At 37.1% G+C, this 19806-nt stretch overlaps 2 protein-coding genes across 2 annotated transcripts; both read right to left on the reverse strand.

The window, feature by feature from the left end:
- Positions 1 to 1692: 1692 nt before the first annotated feature.
- On the reverse strand, positions 1693 to 8282 carry LOC117342609. Its single transcript, XM_033904806.1, has 2 exons — positions 2223 to 8282; positions 1693 to 1804 (listed from the first exon to the last, which is right to left on the reverse strand). The coding sequence occupies exon 1, from the start codon at positions 8280 to 8282 to the stop codon at positions 2427 to 2429; it is 5856 nt and encodes a 1951-aa protein (XP_033760697.1). The 3' UTR covers positions 1693 to 1804; positions 2223 to 2426.
- A 4963-nt stretch (positions 8283 to 13245) lies between these two features.
- LOC117342611 lies at positions 13246 to 18591 on the reverse strand. The gene is made up of 3 exons (XM_033904808.1): positions 18457 to 18591; positions 13885 to 14092; positions 13246 to 13415 (listed from the first exon to the last, which is right to left on the reverse strand). Exons 1-3 carry the CDS (start codon positions 18589 to 18591, stop codon positions 13246 to 13248), a joined length of 513 nt encoding a protein of 170 aa, XP_033760699.1.
- Between the last annotated feature and the right edge of the window lie 1215 nt (positions 18592 to 19806).

A 19806-nucleotide genomic window follows, 5' to 3' on the forward strand; every position in this document is an offset into this window, starting at 1 on the left:
TGGTACCGTCCCCGTAACAGTAAGATTTGCAGTCGATTACAATATCTTATATCGATGAAGGGGTTAACTCCCCTACACCAAAACGATTTCTCTAACAATTGTGGGTTTCTTTATTATTGCGCTGAACAAATATAGTGCACATACATGTTCACATCCGACTATGTCAATGTGTAGTACGGGAGTGACGCTACCCTAAAAAGCGCGAGTTTTTCCTCCCAAATATATTCAAACTGATTATAATGCCATATTGGTATTCTAATTAACGTGTTTACCACTGTTTGCATGAAGATCCGAACGAATAGGTCAAATAATGACGACATCAACACATATGAAGGACACTATCTTAAAGGATGTGTATAAGGAAGATTCTTGTTGAAACAGCATGAATTTAGAGATATCTATTATTATCAAATCAGGAAGTATCATTCACAAATAGTGTCGTTAAAAAATACTAGAAGATGTTTAAAGGTCTGAAAATTGTCTTTTCTGTATAACAAAATATTTTTCCTCGTCCTAGATTAAAAATAACGTTTTTCAGGTCTAGGTGGGAAGGTTTTAATTTAAGTAAATAACCCCCTATTTATAACGTACTTGCAGTTAAGAAAAGGAACAATAATGTTGATGCAATCGGCACCTATATATGTCATATGGATATCTATTATTGGTATATAGGCTATATGATCAATTTGTTCAACGTACAATGTCTAGAAAATACATTAAGATATAAACTTTTTTGTCTTCTCTATAACCCAACTGCGACTACTTTTTTCAGCCATTCATTTTTTTCTATACAATTCAGCATGAAGATGGCGACGTCCCGTCTTGGTATCCATAAGGGAGATCCTGTCACAAACTGGTCCTCCTCGGTATTTAGGGTTTTCCCTGTAAACAGTATTAGTATTGTTGTTATACCGGGTCTGTAATCAATGTCACTATATATAATATACCATTTATACAATATCTGACCGATGTTGGGTTGATGTACTATATATAAACCATATATACAATATCTGACTGATATGGGGTTGATGTAGTATATATATACCATATATACAATATCTGACCGATATGGGGTTGATGTAGTATATATATACCATATATACAATATCTGACCGATATGGGGTTGATGTAGTATATATATACCATATATACAATATCTGACCGATATGGGGTTGATGTAGTATATATATACCATATATACAATATCTGACCGACATGGGGTTGATATAGTATATATACCATATATACAATATCTGACCGATATGGGGTTGATGTAGTATATATATACCATATATACAATATCTGACCGATATGGGGTTGATGTAGTATATATATATACCATATATACAATATCTGACCGACATGGGGTTGATATAGTATATATACCATATATACAATGTCTGACCGATATGGGGTTGATGTAGTATATATATACCATCTATACAATGTCTGACTGATATGGGGTTGATGTAGTATATATATACCATATATACAATGTCTGACCGATATGGGGTTGATGTAGTATATATATACCATATATACAATATCTGACCGACATGGGGTTGATATAGTATATATACCATATATACAATGTCTGACCGATATGGGGTTGATGTAGTATATATATACCATATATACAATGTCTGACCGATATGGGGTTGATGTAGTATATATATACCATGTGCTGTCCCATAAACAATGTACAGCCAGTTTACCTCGTACAACATCCTTTATTTCCAACTAGTTTGTTTTACATATAGTTGTAGTGTTTTGGTGTTGAAAGGTGTTGAAAAATGGTAAAAGTCTGTAATAAACAGAAACAAAGAAACGTAAGAATACGCGTAAAAAATTGAATTTACATGTATAGCAATTTTAGCATTGTCAGTTATATGGTAACTATGAGCTTCCATACATTGAAAATTTTGACAAACTGACGATTCCTTCGATCACGAAAATTCCATAAATCTTAATAAATGTCGTAGTTTCAATGTTCAACAATGATTGGCATCAATAAATCTTCAATTCAAATAGCAGCATTGTTATTAAAAGTTCACAACTGAGAGTCATAGCTCCGTCTGCACATCGTATAGTGACACCACGTGGTACGAGCGCAGAAGTTTCACAACTGTTGAAATAATCGTACTTTGTAAGAAATAACAGTCATAAATGAACAAAAACCACTTATATTACTTATATAAGTTCTGATAACTGAAAGTACTTACACCGTGGTGGCTGCAAGTTACATACAACATCTTTTTCTTTACACGAAGTATGCATCAACCGTAGTAAACAACATTGTCAATATTGAGAGTTCTTCAAAGGGAGATAATCGCGAGACTACTACGGAAGCCGCGGCGGCACACTCCTCGCCTGATGTCACTAGACAACACTACCGAGTACCACATAATACATTTTCTATGTCACATTCAGCCTTTGTTGTCTCCAAGAAGTAAGATCAGTTCGTTGATCGGTCGTACATATAACACAGGCTTTCCTTGTCCGGAAGTAATCTTGACCTCTGCCGTTCGAACTAAACCGTCATTGCTTGGGAAGACCCTTGCGACATAACCCAATGGCCAGTTGTTCCTTGATACCTCCTTGTCCCTAAGTAGCACAATATCCCCTATCGCGATATTCTTGCGCTTGTCATTCCATTTCCGTCGAGGTTGTAGAGTATGGAGGTATTGGGCTCTCCAGCGCTTCCAAAATGTGTCGGCTAGAACCTTCACTCTTTTCCACTGCGCCTTGTGCAAACTAGAATTATCAAGAGGCACAAATGGTTCGATGATGGAGTCTGGTTTCTGTGTCAGAAGTGTAGCCGGACTGATTGGAAATGGATCCTCCGGATCTGAAGACACGGGTACTAGTGGCCTGGCGTTAACGATCGCGCAAACCTCAGCTAGGAAGGTAACGAGTACTTCGTGAGTCAAATTAGTGTCCATCACTGTTGTCAGCATTGACTCAAGAACGCGACGTGAGACACCTATCATCCTTTCCCAAGCCCCGCCCATATGTGATGCGTGCGGTGGGTTGAAAAGCCAGGTAGTTCCGCGGTCGTATAGGAATGTCTTCACTGCTTCTTCCTCAACCTTAAAGGCGTTAATCTGCAGATCATCCACCGCGCCAATGAAATTAGTGCCACGATCTGATCGGATCTGTTTTACATGGCCCCTCACAGCGGTAAACCTTCTGAAGGCATTAATAAAAGACGACGAACTCAATTCTTCTACCACCTCTATGTGGATAGCCCTGGTGGTGAGGCATGTGAACATAATTGCCCAGCGTTTTGCTTGGGCTGAACCACCACGAGTACGCCTGCTAACAATCTGCCATGGACCGAAAGTGTCCACACCGACGTTGGTGAATGGTGGGCCAGGTTGAAGTCGGTCGGAAGGTATGTCTGCCATCAATTGGTGCTCCAATTTCCCTCGAAGTTTACGACATTTCACGCACGCATGCAAGACCGTTGATACCAAGCGCTTACAGCCCGTTATCCAATATCCGGCTGTCCTCACGGCTCCTTCTGTGAAATTTCGCCCTTGGTGTTTAACCTGTTCATGAAATAGTCTCACGAGAAGTAATGCGACATGATGCTTCCCAGGGATGATGATTGGATTCATTTCATTCTGTTGAACATGGCTTTGATTTAGGCGTCCGCCTACTCGTAGAATTCCATCCTGATCCAAAAATGCGTTCAGTGACAGAATCGAACTTCCGTTTGGAAGAAGTTGATCGCGTTCGAGACTGTCTAGTTCTTCCGGATATGCCTCTTTTTGCACCTCCTTAACCACGAATTGTTCGGCCTTGTGGTAAGCAGCAACACTTCTGTCCTTACTGCAAATATGCCAACCCCTACACTCGGACTTGCTGACAATGGACTGTGCAACATGCGTCAGTGTCATAATAGCCCTGATAAGGGTCCTCCAAGTAGAAAATCTTGCGAAGCGATGAGAACCAAGTGGTGACTGTTTGACGTCTGTCTTTAGACTTTGAACCTGGGGCCTTACCTCTTTGTCATCTTCTGGTTCATGCAGATCAAACACATGCTCTGATGTCATATCATTAATCGTAGTAAGACGAGTAGGTCCATTGAGCCACATGCTGTCTTGAATAGCCTGGGCGGGTACTGATCTTGTCCCTTCATCTGCTGGATTTCTATCTGTTTGCACATACGACCATTGATCTGCGTCCGTCACGTGTATAATGCGTTCTACCCTATTGGCTACATATGTATAAAACCTCCTTGTTTTGTTGTATATGTAACCAAGTACAACTTTGCTATCGGTGTGGAATCGAAATTTCTCAAGAGGGATATGTAAGTGGTCAGATACTGTCTCTGCTATGTCCACGGCCAATACTGCAGCACACAATTCCAGTCTCGGTATCGTATGGCCATGGAGGGGGGCTACCTTAGCCTTGCCAAGAATGAATCCAATATCTTGTTTTCCGTTTCCATCCTTTGTATGTAGATAACTTACTGCAGCGATAGCTTTCTCGGAGGCATCAGAGAAGACATGGACGGTACTGTCAATAGATAGTTTGAATGAAAACTGTGCGTAGGTCCGAGGTATACGAACATGTTGTAGGTGTTCAAGAGAGTCTCTCCAGAGTTCCCATTGTATGCGATGTTCTGCGGGGAGAGGTTCATCCCAATCTTTGGTTCCATGAATAAGAGATCTCAAAAAGTGTTTCCCATCGATTACTACTGGAGCCAAAAATCCTAACGGGTCGAAGATCCCGTTGACAGTTGACAGTATGCCCCTGCGCGTGTATGGTTTAGCTTCTGTTGAGACTTGATAAAGAAACGAGTCGGTTTCCAAACTCCAACTGACTCCCAAGCTACACTGAATAGGCAGTGGTTCACATCCTAAATCGAGATCCTTAACACCTTTTGCAAGGTCGTCTGCAGGAAAAGAGTTCATAACTTCATCACTATTAGAGGCAATTTTGTGTAAGCGTAGTTTCCCTCCTTGGTGAAGTGCATGCTGTGTTCTTTTCATAAGGTCAACAGCTTCGTCGACAGTTGGTAATGAGGTAAGCCCGTCATCCACGTAGAAGTCATTAGTGACAAAGTCGGAAACGTCATCATCATTTCCTTCGGCTGACTTTCGAAGTCCTAAGGTGGCAATGGCAGGAGAAGGACTGTTTCCGAAGACGTGGACGCACATGCGATATTCCACCAACTCATTTTCCGGATTGTTGTCCTTGTACCATAAGAACCTTAAGTAGTTCCTGTGGTCTTCCCTTACTTGAAAGCAATAAAACATTTGCTCAATGTCTCCTACTATAGCCACCGACTCCCTTCGGAACCGCATCAGCACTCCAAGCAAGCTATTTGCAAGGTCTGGACCAGACATGAGGACATCGTTCAATGAAACTCCATTGTGCCTTGCCGAGGAGTCAAACACTGCTCTAAGTTGCTCCGGTTTCCGCGGGTGGTATACACCGAAAATTGGTAAATACCAACATTCTTCGCTGTCCTTAAGCGCCGGCGCTAACTCGGCGTGGCCACTACTGAATATCTTTTCCATGAAGTCTACGAAGTGCTGTCGCTTCATGGGGTTCTTTCGCAGACTGGTATCCAGGGTTCTTGCTCGTTTAACAGCTTGTGTTCGGTTGTTAGTCAATCTTGGTCGTAGATCGCGGAATGGCAGTGGAGCTATCCATTTACCATCATCACCTTTCACAAGCTCTTCTTTCATGATGCCGAGAAACCTTCGGTCTTCCTGTGACATACTGACTTTCTCATCCTCTTTTGTACGATGGAACACATGTTTTCCTAATACATCAAGCTCCTTTAAGGACCTGTTCGCATCGTAGATGCACTCAAATTCGTTCGGACAGGGTTTGAAGAGTGATGGTCGGCCATCTGCTAGGAAATTGGTTTTACAAACATTTACTAGTTCTGGAATGTGAGTCCTTCCTAAGCAAGCCTCTCCGATTATGACCCAACCGAGAGGGAGTTTCTGGGCATATGGCGTGTTTGATGGTCCTATTCTCTGGTCCAAAACATGATGAGCTCTAATTACGTCCCTTCCAATAAGCATCAAAATGTGAGCAGTGTTGTCAATAGGAGGAATACACTTGGCAACGTCTCTGAGATGGGCGTAGTTTTCGGCTACCTCAGGAGTAGGTATTTCATCGCGAATTTCAGGGACGCGGTCACATTCTAACAGGATGGGAATGTCAAGACTTATAGACCTGTCTACAGGTTCAACGATAACCTTAGTCGAGTCTCTGCCTGTGGTCTTCGAAACCCCGGACACCGAAGATAACACGTAGTTGTGTTGTTTTCCTTTAATGCCAAGTTGGTCAAATAATTGTGATTTGGCCAGTGACATGTTGCTCTGGTCGTCAATCATAGCATAAAGTCTGATGCGGTCTGTGGGTCGGTCTTGATGGAACGCGTCAACAAGAACAATTTTGGCACATGATTTCCCTTTGAACTTATTGCCACAGATCTGCGTGCAGTTAACTTGGACAGGAGATTTAGATACCAGTGATGCAGGCTCCTCGCCGTACTCTAAGGAGCCTGAATTTGACTGATGCTCAAGATGGAGTGCTGTGCAGTGCCTTTCACTATTACATTCGCTACAAGGTTGTTTCACATCACAGTTGCGACTGATGTGTGACGTCGATTCACAGCACCGGAAGCAGACCTTCTTATCCCGCAACAACTTCTTCCTCTCCTCCATCGACATGGTAAGGAAGGCCCTACATTTGTTGAGAGTGTGGGAACTAACGTTGTGTAGAAAACAAGTCTTTCTGTTTCTGTCACTGTTTTGTATGCTATCAGCGTTGGTTTTCCTGACTGAGATGTTCTTTCTCTCTTGAGGATTCCTTTGTACAGTCTTATCATTCTTGCTTCCATTAGGTTGGTCATATGTGAAACTGGGATTGTTTTTCACTTTACTTAGATCTCTCAAAAATTCAGAGAAGAAACTGAATGGAGGAAATGCGACATGGTGTGTTTTTGTAAACTTTATTGCAGCATTGGTCCATCTCTCTTGTAGGTTATGTGGAAGTTTGGACACAATTGGCGAGACTCCTGTCGATGAGTCGAAGTATCCTAAAAGAGACTTATATTGGCTATCCTCCTTGAGTGATTCAATTTCGGATGCTAAATCTGATAGATCAAACAGTTTCTTGGTGTCTCTTGGTGTAAGCTTAGGAAAGCTCGCTAACCTCTGTCTAAGTGAAGCTTCTATCATCTCTGGTGCCCCAAACCGTTCGTCAAGACGTTCCCATACTCTCAAAAGTCCTCTTTCTGGGAATCCGAAGTTTGAAGCTTTGAGACTTACGACATGTCGTTTAGATTCGGGTCCACACCATTTCTCAAGCAAATCCATCTCATCTCTTGGGGTGACGTTAAGATCTGCCATGATTGACTTAAAGCTTGATTTCCAGGTTTGGTATGACTCTGGTCTGTCATCAAAATTTGTTAACCTTGAGAGAAGAAGATCCTTCTTCAACAGAAAACGGGTGAGGTCCATAGCTATACCTGTGTCCGTATTGGTTGCCGTAGTAAAAACAGGTGCATTTGGATTCATAGGTAAATGCAATTGTGGGTCTGCTGTCACCGGGAGTTCAGCACTATGATCATGAAATACTGTTTCTTCGACATAGGCTCTTGTTCGTTGCTGCGTGTCAAATTTCGGAATAGCCTTTATCCTATCGTGGTTATGAGTTAGGTTAAACTCCTCCGAGTCCACAAGGGCTTCCGCTTCCGCTTCCGCAGCAGCGACCTCCTTCTTTTGTGTAAGTAGGTCAAGATCGGCTTCTAGGTCGGCTTTCTCCAGTTTGGCTGCTGCGCTAGCTCGAGCACTTTCCAGTTCAAGCCTTGCCTGTCTCTTCTTTAGGGCCGCCTCTTGTTCAGCATATTGCAGGCGTGCCTTCTGTGCCTCAGCCTTTGCCTTTTTTCTAGCGATGACAGAAATCACACTTGAATTTTTCGAACTAGACCCAGCACTGGATTGTCTCGAAGATAATGCAGGCTCAATTGACTTTTGCTTCTCTGCCCGCTCCATACACGTGCCTAATTCCTTAATAGATTGATCTATGACTAACGTATGACTGTGCCATCTCAAACTCTGGTTATCAAGAAGTTCAAGGCTCTCTTCTGTGTTTTTGCGTTTCAGATAATCGAAGAAACTGGATTGGAGTTTATCAAGGCTACCAGTACATTCCCGTATGTTTCTCTCAAGGTCGATCAGGGAATCGAGATCTAATTTCCTACCTTCACCTTTTACACGTCGAAGATGGGAATCTAATTCTATCCACATATCCTCATAAAATTTGTTGTGACTTTGGACTGCATCCTCGTACAGTTCCTTAGCCTTGGGAGTTAACGTCCTTACCCTAGGCTGACTGGTGTGTGTTGCCTCACTGAGCTCCGTTACTTGATGTGTGTTGTCTGTGTGGTCGTCCATGCTGTATGAATTCGTGTAGGCGTAGACCGATGTCTGTGTCCTTGACGTAGACGTTGTCCCGTTGCCTGTTGAAATCGTAGCTGGATCTCAACTTCAGCCGATTGGGTACTTTTACTGTGCTGTCCCATAAACAATGTACAGCCAGTTTACCTCGTACAACATCCTTTATTTCCAACTAGTTTGTTTTACATATAGTTGTAGTGTTTTGGTGTTGAAAGGTGTTGAAAAATGGTAAAAGTCTGTAATAAACAGAAACAAAGAAACGTAAGAATACGCGTAAAAAATTGAATTTACATGTATAGCAATTTTAGCATTGTCAGTTATATGGTAACTATGAGCTTCCATACATTGAAAATTTTGACAAACTGACGATTCCTTCGATCACGAAAATTCCATAAATCTTAATAAATGCCGTAGTTTCAATGTTCAACAATGATTGGCATCAATAAATCTTCAATTCAAATAGCAGCATTGTTATTAAAAGTTCACAACTGAGAGTCATAGCTCCGTCTGCACATCGTATAGTGACACCACGTGGTACGAGCGCAGAAGTTTCACAACTGTTGAAATAATCGTACTTTGTAAGAAATAACAGTCATAAATGAACAAAAACCACTTATATTACTTATATAAGTTCTGATAACTGAAAGTACTTACACCGTGGTGGCTGCAAGTTACATACAACATCTTTTTCTTTACACGAAGTATGCATCAACCGTAGTAAACAACATTGTCAATATTGAGAGTTCTTCAAAGGGAGATAATCGCGAGACTACTACGGAAGCCGCGGCGGCACATACCATATATACAATATCTGACCGATATGGGGTTGATGTAGTATATATATACCATATATACAATGTCTGACCGATATGGGGTTGATGTAGTATATATATACCATATATACAATGTCTGACCGATATGGGGTTGATGTAGTATATATATACCATCTATACAATGTCTGACTGATATGGGGTTGATGTAGTATATATATACCATATATACAATATCTGACTGATATGGGGTTGATGTAGTATATATATATATACCATATATACAATGTCTGACCGATATGGGGTTGATGTAGTATATATATACCATATATACAATATCTGACCGATATGGGGTTGATGTAGTATATATACCATATATACAATATCTGACCGATATGGGGTTGATGTAGTATATATATACCATATATACAATGTCTGACCGATATGGGGTTGATGTAGTATATATATACCATATATACAATATCTGACCGATATGGGGTTGATGTAGTATATATATACCATATATACAATATCTGACCGATATGGGGTTGATGTAGTATACATACCATATATACAATATCTGACCGATATGGGGTTGATGTAGTATATATATACCATATATACAATATCTGACCGATATGGGGTTGATGTAGTATATATACCATCTATACAATATCTGACCGATATGGAGTTGATGTAGTATATATACCATATATACAATATCTGACCGATATGGGGTTGATGTAGTATATATATACCATCTATACAATATCTGACCGATATGGGGTTGATGTAGTATATATATACCATCTATACAATATCTGACCGATATGGAGTTGATGTAGTATATATACCATATATACAATGTCTGACCGATATGGGGTTGATGTAGTATATATACCATCTATACAATATCTGACCGATATAGGGTTGATGTAGTATATATACCATCTATACAATATCTGACCGATATGGAGTTGATGTAGTATATATACCATATATACAATGTCTGACCGATATGGGGTTGATGTAGTATATATATACCATATATACAATATCTGACCGATATGGGGTTGATGTAGTATATATACCATATATACAATATCTGACTGATATGGGGTTGATGTAGTATTTATACCATATATACAATGACTGACCGATATCGGGTTGATGTAGTATATATATACCATATATACAATGTCTGACCGATATGGGGTTGATGTAGTATATATATATCATATATACAATGTCTGACGGATATGGGGTTGATGTAGTATATATACCATATATACAATGTCTGACCGATATGGGGTTGATGTAGTATATATATACCATCTATACAATATCTGACCGATATGGGGTTGATGTAGTATATATATACCATATATGCAATATCTGACCAATATGGGGTTGATGTAGTATATATACCATATATACAATATCTGACTGATATGGGGTTGATGTAGTATTTATACCATATATACAATGTCTGACCGATATGGGGTTGATGTAGTATTTATACCATATATACAATATCTGACCGATATGGGGTTGATGTAGTATATATACCATATATACAATATCTGACCGATATGGGGTTGATGTAGTATATATATACCATATATACAATATCTGACCGATATGGAGTTGATGTAGTATATATACCATATATACAATATCTGACCGATATGGGGTTGATATAGTATATATATATACCATCTATACAATATCTGACCGATATGGGGTTGATGTAGTATATATATATACCATCTATACAATATCTGACTGATATGGGGTTGATGTAGTATATATACCATATATACAATATCTGACCGATATGGGGTTGATGTAGTATATATACCATCTATACAATATCTGACTGATATGGGGTTGATGTAGTATTTATACCATATATACAATATCTGACCGATATGGGGTTGATGTAGTATATATATACCATCTATACAATATCTGACCGATATGGAGTTGATGTAGTATATATACCATATATACAATGTCTGACCGATATGGGGTTGATGTAGTATATATATACCATATATACAATATCTGACCGATATGGGGTTGATGTAGTATATACATGTATATACCATATATACAATGTCTGACCGATATGGGGTTGATGTAGTATATATACCATATATACAATGTCTGACCGATATGGGGTTGATGTAGTATATATATACCATCTATACAATATCTGACCGATATGGGGTTGATGTAGTATATATATACCATATATACAATATCTGACCGATATGGGGTTGATGTAGTATATATATACCATATATACAATATCTGACCGATATGAGGTTGATGTAGTATATATACCATCTATACAATATCTGACCGATATGGGGTTGATGTAGTATATATATACCATATATACAATATCTGACCAATATGGGGTTGATGTAGTATATATACCATCTATACAATATCTGACCGATATGGGGTTGATGTAGTATATATATACCATATATACAATATCTGACCGATATGGGGTTGATGTAGTATATATATACCATCTATACAATATCTGACCGATATGAGGTTGATGTAGTATATATATACCATCTATACAATATCTGACCGATATGGGGTTGATGTAGTATATATACCATCTATACAATATCTGACCGATATGGGGTTGATGTAGTATATATACCATATATACAATGACTGACCGATATGGGGTTGATGTAGTATATATATACCATATATACAATGTCTGACCGATATGGGGTTGATGTAGTATATATATACCATATATACAATATCTGACCGATATGGGGTTGATGTAGTATATATACCATATATACAATATCTGACCGATATGGGGTTGATGTAGTATATATATACCATCTATACAATATCTGACCGATATGGGGTTGATGTAGTATATATACCATATATACAATGACTGACCGATATGGGGTTGATGTTGTATATATATACCATATATACAATATCTGACTGATATGGGGTTGATGTAGTATATATATACCATATATACAATATCTGACCGATATGGGGTTGATGTAGTATATATACCATATATACAATGTCTGACTGATATGGGGTTGATGTAGTATATATATACCATATATACAATATCTGACCGATATGGGGTTGATGTAGTATATATACCATCTATACAATATCTGACCGATATGGGGTTGATGTAGTATATATATACCATATATACAATATCTGACCGATATGGGGTTGATGTAGTATATATACCATATATACAATATCTGACCGATATGGGGTTGATGTAGTATATATACCATCTATACAATATCTGACCGATATGGGGTTGATGTAGTATATATATACCATATATACAATATCTGACCGATATGGGGTTGATGTAGTATATATACCATATATACAATGTCTGACCGATATGGGGTTGATGTAGTATATATACCATCTATACAATATCTGACCGATATGGGGTTGATGTAGTATATATATACCATATATACAATATCTGACCGATATGGGGTTGATGTAGTATATATATACCATATATACAATGTCTGACCGATATGGGGTTGATGTAGTATACATACCATCTATACAATGTCTGACCGATATGGGGTTGATGTAGTATATATATACCATATATACAATATCTGACCAATATGGGGTTGACGTAGTATATATATATATATATATATATACGATATCTGACCGATATGGGGTTGATGAAGTAAATGTTGATACGTTATTGACAGTAAATAGTTTTTATCATTTCTGTTATCTACCCCATATTCATAGCACTGTTGACAGTATCATTCACATAACCATCTATACGATCACCTTCCCTAATACAATGTACAATGTATGAGGTTATAGGTTTAAAAGTAAGGGGTAGAAATTAACATATAAGGTATGCTATACCCAGAAACTTAGACGGGTGACTGGGATTTTTTTAGATACACGTTTTTAAGAATTAGGTTATCATCTTAAATTTGAAACGTAATTTTGTAAACATGTTAACACAATCCACTAGGTCACCTGAGCTGTGTGAGTTTGTAAGGCCCGGGGCTTTGACCACGGTGAAGTCCAGGTCTGAGCAGCTCTGTTTGAGGGACATCCTCCATCTCGGACAAATTTTTCAGGAGATTCCCGATGACAAATGGCCGCATGATCCATTCGGCAAACCATAGCGTTTTTGTACCAGCTATGAAAAGAAATAATACACATTATCTATCATGTTGTCCATAGTTTGTGGTTTAAAGCAAAAAACAAAACAAAACATATACATGATCTATTCTGTTGTCCATAGTTTTTGGGTTAGAGTAAAAAAACAACATATACATGATCTATTCTGTTGTCCATAGTTTTTGGGTTACAGTAAGAAAAAAAAAGCTATATATATGATGTATTCTGTTGTCCATAGTTTTTGGACTAAAGTTAGTCAAAAATATAAATAAATAAATAAATAAATAAATAGAAAAAAATGTTGTCCTTACGTATTTTGTTATAACAGATCTGGTACCAAATACAGAATTGAATTGAAATACATTACAAATTTCCGAAGTAGTTATCTCCAATCATACTGATGTACATTTGTATGCGGGGAAGGAGTCCTTCCATTTTGATAGAGAGAGGAGAACTCTATATTTCGAAGGCGGTATTCTCGTACTTACGCAGTGTGCACCATGACGACATACACACAAGACGTTTTTTACCAGCTGCCCTCATCGCCGCCGTCAGTGACGTCATCGAGGCCGTATAAAATGTTGTCGGTGTTCTCCCCAGGAAACCAGCATCGCATCCGAGACAGGAGACCACCGCATCACACTCCCGGATCGGTCCCTCAAGGTCATTTGGCTCAAATATGTTAGCTTTGCGGACCTTTATAAAAATGTAATGACAATATAATAAGTAAAATGCATTCTCAAAACCTATATAGTTATTATTATTGATTGATTGGCACTTTAAAAAATAACCCGTTTTCATTGATATTCAAGCTATTTCCAACTCTACATAGATCATATGTTTATACTAATTTTACTAATTTTAAACAAAAATGTTTTATATGTGACCCGTATTTGACTAGACTAGATTTGGTTTATTTGTGACCCGTATTTGACTAGACTAGATTTGGTTTATTTTTTTACCCGTATTTGACTAGACTAGATTTGGTTTATTTGTGACCCGTATTTGACTAGACTAGATTTGTTTGATATGTGACCCGTATTTGACTAGACTAGATTTGGTTTATTTGTGACCCGTATTTGACTAGACTAGATTTGTTTGATATGTGACCCGTATTTGACTAGACTAGATTTGTTTTATTTGTGACCCCTAATTGACTAGACTAGATTTGTTTTATTTGTGACCCCTATTTGACTAGACTAGATTTGTTTTATTTGTGACCCCTATTTGACTAGACTAGATTTGTTTTATATGTGACCCGTATTTGACTAGACTAGATTTGTTTTATATGTGACCCGTATTTGACTAGACTAGATTTGGTTTATATGTGACCCGTATTTGACTAGACTAGATTTGTTTTATATGTGACCCGTATTTGACTAGACTAGATTTGTTTTATATGTGACCCGTATTTGACTAGACTAGATTTGGTTTATTTGTGACCCGTATTTGACTAGACTAGATTTGTTTTATCTGTGAACTGTTTTGACTAGACTAGATTTGTTTTATATGTGACCCGTATTTGACTAGACTAGATTTGGTTTATTTGTGACCCGTATTTGACTAGACTAGATTTGTTTTATCTGTGAACTGTTTTGACTAGACTAGATTTGTTTTATATGTGACCCGTATTTGACTAGACTAGATTTGGTTTATATGTGACCCGTATTTGACTAGACTAGATTTGTTTTATATGTGACCCGTATTTGACTAGACTAGATTTGTTTTATATGTGACCCGTATTTGACTAGACTAGATTTGTTTTATATGTGACCCGTATTTGACTAGACTAGATTTGTTTTATATGTGACCCGTATTTGACTAGACTAGATTTGGTTTATTTGTGATCCGTATTTGACTAGACTAGATTTGGTTTATATGTGACCCGTATTTGACTAGACTAGATTTGTTTTATATGTGACCCGTATTTGACTAGACTAGATTTGGTTTATATGTGATCCGTATTTGACTAGACTAGATTTGTTTTATATGTGACCCGTATTTGACTAGACTAGATTTGGTTTATATGTGACCCGTATTTGACTAGACTAGATTTGTTTTATCTGTGACCCGTATTTGACTAGACTAGATTTGGTTTATTTGTGACCCGTATTTGACTAGACTAGATTTGTTTTATCTGTGACCCGTATTTGACTAGACTAGATTTGGTTTATATGTGACCCGTATTTGACTAGACTAGATTTGTTTTATCTGTGAACTGTTTTGACTAGACTAGATTTGGTTTATATGTGACCCGTATTTGACTAGACTAGATTTGGTTTATATGTGACCCGTATTTGACTAGACTAGATTTGTTTTATATGTGACTCGTATTTGACTAGACTAGTTTTGGTTTATATGTGACCCGTATTTGACTAGACTTGATTTGGTTTATTTGTGATCCGTATTTGACTAGACTAGATTTGTTTTATATGTGACTCGTATTTGACTAGACTAGTTTTGGTTTATATGTGACCCGTATTTGACTAGACTTGATTTGGTTTATTTGTGATCCGTATTTGACTAGACTAGATTTGTTTTATATGTGACCCGTATTTGACTAGACTATATTTGTTTTATATGTGACTCGTATTTGACTAGACTAGATTTGGTTTATTTGTGACCCGTATTTGACTAGACTAGATTTGGTTTATATGTGACCCGTATTTGACTAGACTAGATTTGGTTTATATGTGATCCGTATTTGACTAGACTAGATTTGTTTTATATGTGACCCGTATTTGACTAGACTAGATTTGGTTTATTTGTGACCCGTATTTGACTAGACTAGATTTGGTTTATATGTGACCCGTATTTGACTAGACTAGATTTGGTTTATTTGTGACCTGTATTTGACTAGACTAGATTTGGTTTATATGTGACCCGTATTTGACTAGACTAGATTTGGTTTATATGTGACCCGTATTTGACTAGACTAGATTTGTTTTATCTGTGAACTGTTTTCACTAGACTAGATTTGGTTTATATGTGACCCGTATTTGACTAGACTAGATTTGGTTTATATGTGACCCGTATTTGACTAGACTAGATTTGTTTATATGTGACTCGTATTTGACTAGACTAGTTTTGGTTTATATGTGACCCGTATTTGACTAGACTTGATTTGGTTTATTTGTGATCCGTATTTGACTAGACTAGATTTGTTTTATATGTGACTCGTATTTGACTAGACTAGATTTGTTTTATATGTGACCCGTATTTGACTAGACTAGATTTGTTTTATATGTGACCCGTATTTGACTAGACTAGATTTGGTTTATTTGTGACCCGTATTTGACTAGACTAGATTTGGTTTATATGTGACCCGTATTTGACTAGACTAGATTTGTTTTATATGTGACCCGTATTTGACTAGACTAGATTTGGTTTATATGTGACCCGTATTTGACTAGACTAGATTTGTTTTATATGTGACCCGTATTTGACTAGACTAGATTTGGTTTATATGTGACCCGTATTTGACTAGACGAGATTTGGTTTATTTGTGATCCGTATTTGACTAGACTAGATTTGGTTTATATGTGACCCGTATTTGACTAGACTAGATTTGTTTTATATGTGACTCGTATTTGACTAGACTAGATTTGGTTTATATGTGACCCGTATTTGACTAGACTAGATTTGTTTTATATGTGACCCGTATTTGACTAGACTAGATTTGTTTTATATGTGACCCGTATTTGACTAGACTAGATTTGTTTTATATGTGACCCGTATTTGACTAGACTAGATTTGTTTCATATGTGACCCGTATTTGACTAGACTAGATTTGGTTTATATATGACCCGTATTTGACTAGACTAGAGATAAAGAAAACAAAATAATACAGGGGCTTACTCAAATTCTTCGAGTATGCTTTTTCATATACTTTGAACATTCGATAAGAAACATGCGTTTATGATAATTTAAAAATTGTCATGGTTAAAAAGCAAAATTGAAATAGAATAAGAAACTGAATATACTTCGTGGATGTTAAAGTGAATAGCTAAGAAAATGGTCAAATAACACGACATAGAAACATATCATGGCTTGAGTGCAGGTAGTCGATGTAAGAAGATAAATATCGATTCGATCATATCAACATATCGAAACACAACACATAAAACCACACCGCTAACACAGACCAGGGATAATATGGAAAACATTCAGCATGCAATTGACACGTTCCTATGAAAAAAACCCAACAAAAAACAAGGTCCGAACCCAAGATTTAAAAAGAACCCCTGAAGGTCCGACCTCTTGTTCACAAATAAGTGATCTAGGGGTCAGACCTTTGGGTTAACTATTTTTTATTGGTCAAATGAACGTATCAAGCCCCTATGGTTCCACGTTCCTGTAAACCTATAAATAGAACATATTTCAAGTGTTTTGACACCAGTTAATAGGATATATGTCTGTCATTGACTTCATTCACCATCATAAAACAACATGACATTTCAAGTCGGAGAAATTTCCGAGTGAAATGACATTATTTTGTATGAATTCATGACATGTAGATATACATGTATCTATACAGCCTTTTTCCTACTTTCAGAATGTGACATTAACCACATGTACAGTACTTGTGGACATGATTATGACGTTTTTGATTAAAATGTTACGTTATAGACGAGTAAATTATTGTATTACAATCGCATGTTTATTTAAAAAAAAAATTATACCTTGGCCTTATAAATAATAATTTTAGTATTTATAAGACCAATGTATGATATTAAAAAAAATAAACATGCGATTGTAATACAATAATTTACTCGTCTATAACGTAACATTTTAATTAAAAACATCATAATAATGTCCTCAAGTACCTGTGACTCACTTCTGTGTTGCGTTTGCACCTTTGTAATTGATTGATTATATATTAAAATAAACTGTTTTATCATAGAAATAAAATACGAAACTAAACTGTAAAGAGCTGTAAACCACTACCAAGGTCTATTAATAGAACGTACACTATATGTAATGTCTGTCAGTCGGAACGATCGAAGGAGGCGGAGTGTGACGTACATGTATTTATAAGTTAGCTTTACAAAAAAACAAACCGTGAGATTAGTGTGTTGTATATCGATTTTTTCTGGATTCCTCGCTATGGCCAAGACCTCATGGCTCCGTGAGAGGGCCTCCTTGATGACCTCTATCCCTGATCCCCCTGTTGATCCCAAAACAAGAAGCTTCATGCTTGTGATGGGAAAACCCTAGACTGAGGGCGCCCCCTTCCGGATTACTATTTATAGACCCAAGGAAAGTAAACTATTGAAAATAATTGCGCCTTTCTTTATCTTATAATCCTTTAATAATGTTGTTCATTGTCAAACTAAGTACCTACACCGATCACACACTTACCTGTATCGCCTAAATACTCATTATCGATTGCTTTACATGTATATTAAACCATTATAGTTTCTTTACTAGGCAGTCCGATATTTGTAACACAATATAAATTAAGCTTGATTACACAGTTATTACATGATAATTATTTATCAAGTAAATCATACCCGAATAATTACATGTCTTTGATTATAATTCTTTATTTTCGCTATACATAAATGTCATTACATGTACCTGTAGATATTATTGAAAACTATGTATCATGTTTGTATTGCACAGATGATTACATTGTCTGGACAAAGCTTTAGGGATGATTAATTAATAATCTTTAAACGACAACAATACCTTGGGAAAACAAATGCTTTTTCATTATTTAGTTTAAATCAATTGATTGTTACAAGTACCTCGTGTATTGCCTAGGGGATAAATAAATACTATCTATATGTAATAACTTATATATTTAATGAATAATAATGCACTACAGTGCTCATTATCATCTGTTTTATATAAAATGTACAGAAGACGGCAATGCTTTTAAGGGTGAGATATTTTAGAAATTGTGTCAGATTTATCTGATTTTATCATAGTTGAATATTTTATGAATTGGATCAGGTTTATTGTACATTTTAAAATTGTAATATATTGTAAGCAAATGTGACAATATTTTAAAATATTTTAGCATGTATTTCTTAAATTTAGTTAATGCATAGCTCTTATTAGATGATGATATGACAGTGTCTCATAGGTCGAAATCGGCCGGGTGTTTTAATAACTCAGTGATGAAAACTGTATTTTATGTATTGTATTGAAACATGTGACACTTGAATAAACTATTTACTTACTTATTTACTTACTATGTAATACCTGTACGTAATCGAGTGGGCGATGCCTCCGGTGTGATGCCCGGATTGTAAGACCTGTACGTAATCGAGTGGACGATGCCTCTGGTGTGTCACGAGCTGAGCTGAGCCGAGTTGGTGTTCTGGGAAGACCCCATATGAATTGATATGAATGTGGAGCGAACCAGTAACTGACAGTTGGGTGACAGTTAGTGTGATATATGT

The sequence above is a fragment of the Pecten maximus genome, chromosome 14 (assembly GCF_902652985.1).
Source record: "Pecten maximus chromosome 14, xPecMax1.1, whole genome shotgun sequence".
NCBI lineage: Eukaryota > Metazoa > Mollusca > Bivalvia > Pectinida > Pectinidae > Pecten > Pecten maximus.

Coding starts and splice junctions, on each gene's coding strand:
- LOC117342611 (XM_033904808.1), bottom strand. CDS start 18,591: ATGAAGCTTCTTGTTTTGGGATCAACAGGGGGATCAGGGATAGAGGTC. Junction 14,093..18,456: donor TACAACACACTAATCTCACG/GTTTGTTTTTTT, acceptor ATTTTTATAAAG/GTCCGCAAAGCTAACATATT. Junction 13,416..13,884: donor GTCGTCATGGTGCACACTGC/GTAAGTACGAGA, acceptor TTCTTTTCATAG/CTGGTACAAAAACGCTATGG.
- LOC117342609 (XM_033904806.1), bottom strand. CDS start 8,282: ATGTGGATAGAATTAGATTCCCATCTTCGACGTGTAAAAGGTGAAGGT.